Here is a 10,676-nt window from a genome sequence, read left to right as displayed (position 1 = left end):
GGATCACTCAATGGAGCATCCAGTGTGAGTGGATCACTCAATGGATCACTCAGTGTGAGTGGATCACTCAATGGATCACTCAGTGTGAGTGGATCACTCAATGGAGCATCCAGTGTAAGTGGATCACTCAATGGATCACTCAGTGTGAGTGGATCACTCAATGGAGCATCCAGTGTGAGTGGATCACTCAATGGAGCACTCAGTGTGAGTGGATCACTCAATGGAGCACTCAGTGTGAGTGGATCACTCAATGGAGCACTCAGTGTGAGTGGATCACTCAATGGAGCACTCAGTGTGAGTGGATCACTCAATGGAGCATCCAGTGTGAGTGGATCACTCAATGGAGCACTCAGTGTGAGTGGATCACTCAATGGATCACTCAGTGTGAGTGGATCACTCAATGGAGCATCCAGTGTGAGTGGATCACTCAATGGAGCACTCAGTGTGAGTGGATCACTCAATGGAGCACTCAGTGTGAGTGGATCACTCAATGGAGCACTCAGTGTGAGTGGATCACTCAATGGATCACTCAGTGTGAGTGGATCACTCAATGGATGAATATTTATTGTTTTCATGACCTTCAAAATGTGTGTTGTATCAAATGTAAATTGAAACAAATAAATAATAACCATGCTATTAAACAACTTTAAATACTTCAGTTATGTCAGTGAAATAATCAACTGCAAAACAATATTAGAGGTGTTTAAAATTAATTCTGACTATTAGCAGAAGCATTTTAAGATTCTAAACTGTATATAATAAGAAAAAGCACCTTTAAATAGTACAACTAAATGTATAGCTTTGAACATTTCAATGTTCTAATGTTAAAGTTTGATTGTTCACTGAGATTGAGCATGAAACCACCCAATGAGAAGTAGCTATTCATTAGACAAATAATATATAGAGTTCTTGTCACATTGAGTAAGGGTTTTTTGTGGATAACAAAAGACCAAATGCCTAGTTTTTGTCAACAAATCCTGAGTCAAACATTTAACCTAGATTTGAATTCAAGATCCCTAAATGAAAGAAAGCTGCTCAGACTTGAAATAGTATTATAAAGTTACATAACTTGCAACAATTACTCAGTTTTATATTTGTTTTTACTGATTTCACGAAAATTGAAATAAATGAAAATATACACATATAATTCAATATTTATCCCAAACTACAGTATCATACTATGAGCCATTGTAAGAAATCAAAACATAAAGTATTCTTCACAATTTAAAATCTATTTGAATTCATTGATAAGAAATATTGCAAAACAAATAATAAATATTGGGAATTAAAAAATCAAGATGGCATATATTTACAATTATTCTGCTTATATATTTAACAAAACAAAACAAAATTTAAAAAAATTAACTAATGAAGTGAACAAATTTGATATGTTAAAAAAAAAAACAATCACAAAAAATATCACAATAGAAATTAAGATTGTACTTTGATCAGGAACATGTGTATATCGTTCTATATGTTTCTTTAGTAATCAAAACATATTTCAACCTGGAAGAAACAAGAAAATTAAGTAGTTTAGAAGACATTTTTTTTACTTAAAAGTAAAATTTATGTAAGGGCAGAAAGCATTTTTTTTTGCAAACATTATAAATTATTTACTGTTGCTACAATAATTGACAGATTTGGCATTTCTGTTTGATAATCATGATGAATCAATGGATCAATTATCTTTCAATACTAAAAAAAAATTGAAAATAATCCAACAGTTTGGCTTCACAACTTAGTGACAAAACATTTTGCTGCCCAACTAAAAGTTTCCAGTTTTGATAAAGCCTTATTCTTTTTAAATCTCAGATTTCAGATATAGAACATTAATTAATGAATACATCTTGAACTGGTTTTAAACTTGGGACAATAATCAAACCATACAGCTTTAAGGGGTATCTGAAATTCGTTGTGGGGAAAAGACTAGTTAATTAATTTACTGGCAATATGATACTCTTAAACTGCAGTAAGAACTACACTTCAAATGACCTGCCTGATGAACTGCTAAATCTTCAAGACAGCTTTATATCACCTACAACATGAGCTACTAGTTCTTTAAAAAGTTTATCTTTTGTACCATGCACTACCAGCAGTATTACAGACGTCTCATAGAATAGTTTATGAGATGTATTTATCTATTTTGTTGGTTGAGTGAAGATGTAGTTGAGCAATCTGTTAACTTGAGGTGTTATTAATTACAAGTTTGTAAATATCCAAACCAAAAGAACGAATAATATAAAATAAGTTAATCCAGCCTTTTAGAATACAAAATTTTATTACATAAAGAAGGGCAGAGTCCACGTCATCAAATCACTACAAGTGGTGTTTTTTCTTGTCGTCTGTTATCTTGTCTCTAACCTTTTTCCATTCTAACCTTTTAATGTACTGTCACTTCATTGAGGAAATACCAAATTAAACCCAACTACTATTGAATCATTACAATTTCTAGGAATTTGCCATTGACTTTAGCTAGATTGAAAAAGTCAATGGAATAGAAGAGTCCAATACAGACATGTATTTACAATTCTATATTGTAGTCTTTTTTACAATGTCATTTGCAACTATGTTCAAATGAATCTCTTAGGCTACAAACCTTGTCCTCCTACATGTATGGTAAGGCCTGAGGTCACATGGTACAGTATATTCTTCTTGTATAACTTTTCTATATGTTCTCCTTTGTGGGATTTGAATTTGTTCAAATATACATGACCTGAAAGTAAATAATGCAATGAAGTACTGATACATGATGCTATTTGTTGTCAGGATTTAGTTCAGGTCAATTGCGTTAAAATTTTGAGCTAACAATTATGGTAATGCCCTATGGTAATACCCTAAGAAAGAAGAGAAGAAAACAATTATTGACCAGTAAACATAAAAATACCTTCTTTCACAATGTTTGCCCTCAAAACCTGGAGGGCATGTACATCTGTTGTTGTTGCATCTCCCACCATTGAAACAAATTAATCTGCATACCTCTGAAATAATCATTTAAATGCTATCATCATGAAACATGCTTACCAACATCAAAAGATCATAATAAATTAATTCATATTTGATCTTGTTGAAAGCTGAAGTGTTTTTTGTAACCTTTTAGTTGCCCTGTTCTTTACAAACCAAAGACTAAGGAATACTGTAGAATGTTTTATAGTCCAGTTGGGACTGACATATTTTGTTATCTGAATCAGATGAATCTGTCAGTCATTTTAATTTTAGTTATCTTTCTTTAACAGAAGCTTTTTCTTTAAATATAACTTTGATATGAAGTCATCTTTGGATCATCCAATTCAGATAGCATTTACCAGAACATCATTCCTATTAGACATTTTTTAAACTAAAGATGAACACATTTGAGAGAAATCATAATTGGCAACCAAATTCCTTGCTAGCTTAAGCCAGTTGGTTAACTATTTCTGATCACTCATTCGCTACTGTTCTGATCAGATTTCTACAACTTAATAAACATTATCATTTGAGGGGTCTTCGAAAGAAAAGTCAAATGCTAATTACTATAATGCAGCATGTAATCATACTAAGAACACTTGCATACAAAAGAGTGGAAATATTTTTATTCCACTCATGACTATCAGGCCTACATCTGAGGAATGATTCAAACAATAAAGCAAAAATCAATAATATTATGAGGATATGTCATTTAAAAGTCAGGAAGTGGGCCAGTTGGTTGCCTGATCAAGTTGTAGGCCTATGCTCTTCAGACTGTCATTTGGTGGTCTTGACTTTGGACCTGCCAGCCATCATGCAGGAGGTTTGAGCTTGGAGATAATTATTTTAATTATTGAAATAACTCCCAAAACTTGAGAACAGTTTAGTTGTATATAGTTGAAGTAATGATCGCAACTGGGTTTGAGTAGTCACGTGAAACACTGCACATCATTAATCCCAACAAATCAAAGACATTGCCATTATTATTGGGAATAGCTAATGGGTACATTTTGTATAATTAATATTTTTACAAATATACTACTGAACTATTAAGATGGCATTAAGGTAAAAGAATTTTTTTATCCTAAAAAATATAATAAATAAAATTTATTAAAAAAAAATAAAAAAATTTGTAACATTTAAAACTAAATAAAAAAGTAACAAATTGTTAAATTTGAGTAACCTAATAATTTCAGTAGATGAATCATATTTATTATATTATAATATTATATTAGTTTTGACACAATTTGGTTTATCTGTTATCTTTATCACTCACCTCTCTGACATAATTTTCCATAAAACAAGGGTGGACATTGACATTGGTTTGGTGGCAGACATGTCCCACCATTCATACAGTGAACATTACATTTCACTGAAACAAAATATAGTACATTATTTATACAGGTTAGCAAAGATTTATAAGATGGTGCATATCTTGCTATATTGAAATAAATCTCTAAAGCTTTCTATAAGTATATATCTAGGCACACCTTTCTGACATCGGCTCCCATGATAGCCCTGTGGACATATGCATAGTTCAGGAGAAACACAGACCCCACCATTCTGACATCTTGGTTCACAGAGAACTGAAGTGACATTAAAGGAATTCAAATCTAAACTTTAGCAACGAAGAACAAATGCATATATTTTTAATTAGGCCTATATCAACAGATTTTTTTCAAAACTTTTAAGTGAACTAAATACAATGCTGATAACTGTGGCTCGCAAGCTAAAAACAATTCAACAAAGTCATACAAATATTATATTTTAAATTAACATTACTATACAGATGGATGCAATGGATAAAAAAAGCTTCTTGGTAGTTTGGTACCTTTTTGGCATCTTTTGCCATAAAACCCTACAGGGCATGAGCAGACATTTGGTGCGACACACTTGCCTCCATTGTAGCATCCCTTAGGACAAGTTACTGTCAGTAAATAAAGGACAGTGAGTATTGGCAGACTAAATATGTATTTCATTGTAAGATATAGTTTTAAAAAACAATTTTGTTTAGGCCAGAAAATAAAAAAATATAAATACTTTTTTTCTCAGCACATGTTTGTCCAGTCCATTCTGTGGGGCAGCTACAAACATCAGGCTGAACACAGCTACCACCATTTTGGCATGGGGGATTGCACACAGCTGTTGATTGACACATTATTAAATATACTGGTGTTGAGTATATATCTAATTTATTTCATATAAAAAATACTTTTAGCATTGCTATTCTCAAATTTGAAAAACTAAATTTCTCCATTTAGAATTGTTAAAATTTTTTGAAAGACTTACGATATTGACAAAAGGAGCCAGTATAGCTAATTGTGCAAGAACATTTCCCATTAGCAGTACAGATTCCTTCATGTAGGCATGGAGCTTCACATAATCCTGCAATATTTCCATTTACAACTAAATCGAATATTCAATTTATAATAATTAATTATTTCAAAAACTTTCAAATCATTCTGTAATAGTTTGTTTTCCTAGTAAATGACTATACTTTTATTAATACTATGTCTATGGGTCTGAGAAAATGAATAACAGGGACTTACTATTTTGACAATATGTGCCTGTGTAATTATGAGCACAGCTGCATATCCCATGTATGCATGTACCACCATTTTCACATGCAGGGCTACAGACTATATAATTGGAATAAATTACAGAAGCATAAAGTAAGTGAAATACAATTCAGAGAAGTGGGTCGATTATCTAGTTCAGTGTTCCCCAAACTGTGTTCCATGGAAAACTAGGGTTCCGGAATGCCTGAATAGTTGTTCCACAATGTATAGGAGACCTACACATACAATTACTCCACATTAAATACAGAAAAATTGAATGTATTAGGCTTAGCTCTTCTTGGCAAAAGCAAAAATTCTATAACTATTAGATATTACTATAAACTTTGAACTGCTCTAGATTTGACTCTAATTTGAAACAAAGATACAAAGATCAACCATTAAATGAATTCTGGTCGAGTTTGTCTGAAGAGTTCCACAATATTTTAAAACAAACTATCAGTATTTTATTTTCATTTCTTACAATCTATTTGTGTGAATTAGCATTTTCTTATAATGGTGAAACAAAAGACAAAGTATTGTAACAGGCTTGACACACCAGATATTGGAACTCATGCATGATACCAAGTACTTATGCTCTTTAAAGATTCAATATCATTAAAGTGATTGAACATTAATTTTTCTTATGCTTACCTCTATATTTTATTATAGCTTTACAATTGAAAATAAATAATATTGTTTAATTTATAAGAATAGGAAACAATCCAGCCTAGAAAAATAAGCTAAGTATTCCGCTTCATGTTCCATGTTCCATTCAAGAAGATGTTTGAGAAACACTGATCTAGTATATAATATGGGTCTGAAGAGTGGTGATAATATCTAGTGTAGCATGAGCATGACAAGAAGAGGGAGATTATCTTATACAATAAGAAGCTAACCAGTGGATGAAAATCTGGTATAACATGGCCTGACCAGTGAGGATAATTATCTAGTATGATATGTGTCTGACCAGTTAGGATAATTATCTAGTATGATATGTGTCTGACCAGTGAGGATAATTATCTAGTATGATATGTGTCTGACCAGTGAGGATAATTATCTAGTATGATATGTGTCTGACCAGTTAGGATAATTATCTAGTATGATATGTGTCTGACCAGTTAGGATGATTATCTAGTATGATATGTGTCTGACCAGTTAGGATGATTATCTAGTATGATATGTGTCTGACCAGTTAGGATGATTATCTAGTATGATATGTGTCTGACCAGTTAGGATAATTATCTAGTATGATATGTGTCTGACCAGTTAGGATAATTATCTAGTATGATAAGTGTCTGACCAGTTAGGATGATTATCTAGTATGATATGTGTCTGACTAGTTAGGATGATTATCTAGTATGATATGTGTCTGACCAGTTAGGATGATTATCTAGTATGATATGTGTCTGACCAGTTAGGATAATTATCTAGTATGATATGTGTCTGACCAGTTAGGATGATCATCTAGTATGAGTCTGACCAGTGAGAATGATCATCTATTGAGTTTGACCAGTGGTGATAATCATCTATTATAATATGAGTCTGACCAGTGGTAATGATCATCTATTATAATGTAAGTCTGACCAGTGGTGATAATCATCTAGTACGATATAGGTCTGACCCCTGATGATGATATGTTAATAAAATATGGGCCTTATCTCTAATACACCCAATTAAGTCTGACCACAAGGCTGCACCCTCTAGCCAACCCCTGAGCTCCAGTAAATTAAATAGGAATCAAGTTGAGCACTCTCATGGAGAGGTGTCCATGGTTTTTGTTTCAATTTCCCCTTCCTCTTTCACTCTCCAAGAGAGGAGGTGAGAACTGAATCAGTCAAAAATAGAATAAATCACTAAGCCTGATTAATATGTAAATGAATGAGTTTGCTACATTCAATAAACATGCAACTTAATAACTGGGTGAAAAAAATATTTATGATTATTTTCTTAATGATAGAAATGAAAGAAATAATATTCATTGTCAGAACCTTGGCAACTTCCAAAGTAACAGATCCTGGTCTGCGTTGGTAGTGGAGATACAGGCACACAGCTATCACCACTGACAATGTTGGCCTGACAGAACAGTGCCCTTGTCTGCATTCCCTGTCCACAGGTGGCACTACAGGCGGACCAGGCTGACCATTGAGATCCATACACTGCAAGCCAAAGGGGCGTAACTCGTAACTGCAAGTCGAGGTAGTAGTTTGTTTGTCACAACTACTCTATATATTTGTGGACTTATGACAAAACAAAATCAATGTCTTACTTCACAGAATTAGGTGATAATATTAGAATAGAATTGGAGTGTGGAAAGATGTTCTTTTATTTGTTTTTGTTTTTTATTTCAATGACTATCCATTTACTGAGACTGATAATAGTATAGAGTGAATATTGCAATATCCAACAAGCATTCACATTTAAGTATAGCGTTACATACATTTTTTCTGTCTGTCTTAATGTGTCTATGGCTTGTCAGATGTATAGCACTCAAAACGTTTGAGAGTTGTAGTTAACTTTTTGTTATCTCCCCTTACAGAAAATTTTTATGAAAAGTTTTTTTTTTCTACTTATATTTGTTGACAGAATATTTCTGAATAATCTAAATTTTACTCTATTTAAAATAAAAACAATATTAACAGCAAAAGTATAGAAATATTTACCTATTGGTTTTGCGGTTGTATATTGAAAAGGTGTTTTCATTTCATAAAAATTGTTGACAGCATTCTTGGAAATAAAGAAAAAACATTTAGATGGCAAACTAGAATGACAATGTCACAATAATCACATAGTACAGTCCAAACAAGATTATCTAATTTATCAACAAAAGTAAAGAATTATTATGGCCATGTCACAAGACATTCCTTCATGGAACAATACATGAAAAAAGTTGAATCAGACAATAGGAAGACAACACTTAAGAATGAACAGGCCTGTCACTGGGAAAGATTCTATTTAAAGCAAAAGCCAGAGAGAGGAATGGAGTACAATGGTCAGTAGATGATGTGTGTTGCCCCAACAGTTTAACAGACTAAAGGATAGGTGAAGGTGAAAGAATGAAGAGACCTAAGCAGTTGACAGAAGAACTGGAAGGGGATGAGTTTTGGTTCAGATGTTAGTTTAACTTGTAATGTCATTGAGAAGACATTATTTGGATTGTTTGACATGACATGACATCTGGAAAATGAAGATGGCTGCATGGCATTTACTTATTCTCATTGACCATTTAATTTTATTTCTTGTCACATGAAAGTTACTTTTTTTTAATGTAACTTTAACAAAGGCCAGATAATGTACTTTAAATACTAACCTGATCAAGTAAAATCAAACCACACTGGGACTTGGCCACTTCTGAGTCTGAGCTTAGGACCAGCTGTTCAACCTCACCCTATACATTTAAAATCAAAATGTCTGTAACTTTTATTTTAGCATGTTACTAACAATTACTGACATATACGCAAAAAATTATTGATGTTAAATTCTCTGACCTTTATAAACAAACATTTAGTAACCTACACAGGTAGTTGTGTGTTTACCAAAGAATAGTGTTCATTTAGCTTGTTGCACTGTACTGCCATTCTAAGGGATCATCCCCTTCTGGGTAGAAGAGTGACACACCCAAATTGGGAAGGAATGGATAAACTCATATTAAAACTCTCAATAATCTATAACGAAAAGTCTTGTTGGAAGTCTCTAGTAGAATTAAAATTAGCATAATAGTACTTTGTAAGAGATCATGTAAATAAATAATTAATTAGATCTATGTGAAAAAAAAATTAAAAATTGAAAAAGGTCCAGAAAATTGTATTAGTCTTTGAATCTTTTGTCGCCCCTTTGTATGTGGCTCCCCTCTGACCGTGAAGTTATTTCACTTTTTCAATATCAAACAAAATTATTAATTACCAATAATTAATTGACTGATTGGTTAATTTTTAAATTGATTCATGTTTTGTTAAGTACAATAAATGATAGTTTAAAGTTTAAACTTGATTTAGGAAAGGGTGGGAGAAATAATGTGTATTATTATCTAAGGGGACAAACCCCACATATTTAGCCATATCTGTGAATACTGAAGGATTAATTTTGCTAGTTGGTATCAAACAAATAATTAAAATACCAGTAATTAATCGAATAATTTCTTGATTTTTTTAATTGGTCAGTGTCTTGTTTTTGCTAATGAATAATTGTGCAAAGTTTCAACTTGTTACGAGAATGGGTGTGGGAGAAATAATGTGTTCAAACTTTTTACCGGACAGACAGAGTGAATTGACAAAAACTTTGTAGTAGCCTAATTGAGTTCACTAATTTTAGATAAATTAAACATGTATTTATAATCAAATATCGTAGGATCGGTGTTTTCCATATTGAATGACACCTCAAAGCTCCTGGAAAATAGCGAAAACCCTATTATAAGTTATAATGTGTTTTGTTTAATAATTTACACCTAGAATTAGCAAGGGGCCTATGAAATTGGAGGGCCCACTGCGGCCGCATTGGTTGCAGTCGCCTAAGACCGGCCCTGACTACAAGTCACCTTAGTGCTTGCTAAAAATGTCTGAAGTGATAGTCTAATATACTTATTACCAGGGCCGCCGCGAGGGTTGTGGCCGCCTGCGTGCGAAATTAAAAATGCCGCCCCCCCCCCTTTTTTTTTTTGTTTCTCTAAAAATAATTCCATTAAGACTGAGTTGGACGCTGTTCCAAAAGTGGCCTTTGATTTAAATCCATTTTTTGTAGACCATTCCATTTGTTCTGTAGTCACAGATTAATAATAAATTACTGTAGACGTTACTATTTAATAATGATAATAACGAGACTGTCTTGATCAAGGTAGACATATATAACTAACTTTTATTTCCGTCCGATTCTTTGCTTTCGCATAAAACATAAACAACAAACAATGACGTAATATCTTCTAATATTAACACATCCTTCCTTTTGAAGTCATCATCACATCCTTCCTTTTAAAGTTCTTAATACTTATATTTACAAGGAATTTTGACAACTCGACCACTTCTGGTTGTCTTGACCGGCACAGCAAGTTCTCTAGATGTCGGTTTATAATTGTCTGTTTCTTTTGTTCTAACAGTTTGCTGTTCATTGTCTTCGTCGGTGTCATAGTACCCAGAGATGTCTTCTTCGTAGCTCTTGTTTAAAAACCGTTGATTTCGTCTGTAT

At 32.8% G+C, this 10,676-nt stretch overlaps 1 protein-coding gene across 2 annotated transcripts in view; it reads right to left on the bottom strand.

Annotated features, from left to right (window-relative positions):
• Window positions 1-468: 468 nt before the first annotated feature.
• The window catches only part of LOC106074349 (von Willebrand factor D and EGF domain-containing protein-like), a 55,080-nt gene continuing 44,872 nt past the window's right edge, over window positions 469-10,676 (bottom strand). The window contains exons 6-17 of one of the 2 annotated variants that reach the window (XM_056004638.1): window positions 8,809-8,886; window positions 8,162-8,225; window positions 7,490-7,657; window positions 5,493-5,582; window positions 5,233-5,328; window positions 4,984-5,085; window positions 4,775-4,870; window positions 4,434-4,529; window positions 4,220-4,315; window positions 2,885-2,978; window positions 2,597-2,713; window positions 469-1,506 (exon numbers count right to left, since the gene is read on the bottom strand). In XM_056004638.1, coding sequence (XP_055860613.1) covers window positions 1,449-1,506; window positions 2,597-2,713; window positions 2,885-2,978; window positions 4,220-4,315; window positions 4,434-4,529; window positions 4,775-4,870; window positions 4,984-5,085; window positions 5,233-5,328; window positions 5,493-5,582; window positions 7,490-7,657; window positions 8,162-8,225; window positions 8,809-8,886 — 1,155 coding nt within the window. In that variant the 3' untranslated portion in view covers window positions 469-1,448. The remainder of the gene's footprint in view (window positions 1,507-2,596; window positions 2,714-2,884; window positions 2,979-4,219; window positions 4,316-4,433; window positions 4,530-4,774; window positions 4,871-4,983; window positions 5,086-5,232; window positions 5,329-5,492; window positions 5,583-7,489; window positions 7,658-8,161; window positions 8,226-8,808; window positions 8,887-10,676) is intronic. The other variant, XM_056004639.1, reaches the window with a different exon arrangement.

Source organism: Biomphalaria glabrata, chromosome 11 (assembly GCF_947242115.1).
Source record: "Biomphalaria glabrata chromosome 11, xgBioGlab47.1, whole genome shotgun sequence".
Lineage (NCBI taxonomy): Eukaryota > Metazoa > Mollusca > Gastropoda > Planorbidae > Biomphalaria > Biomphalaria glabrata.
This window is presented reverse-complemented; position numbering and strand designations above follow the sequence as displayed.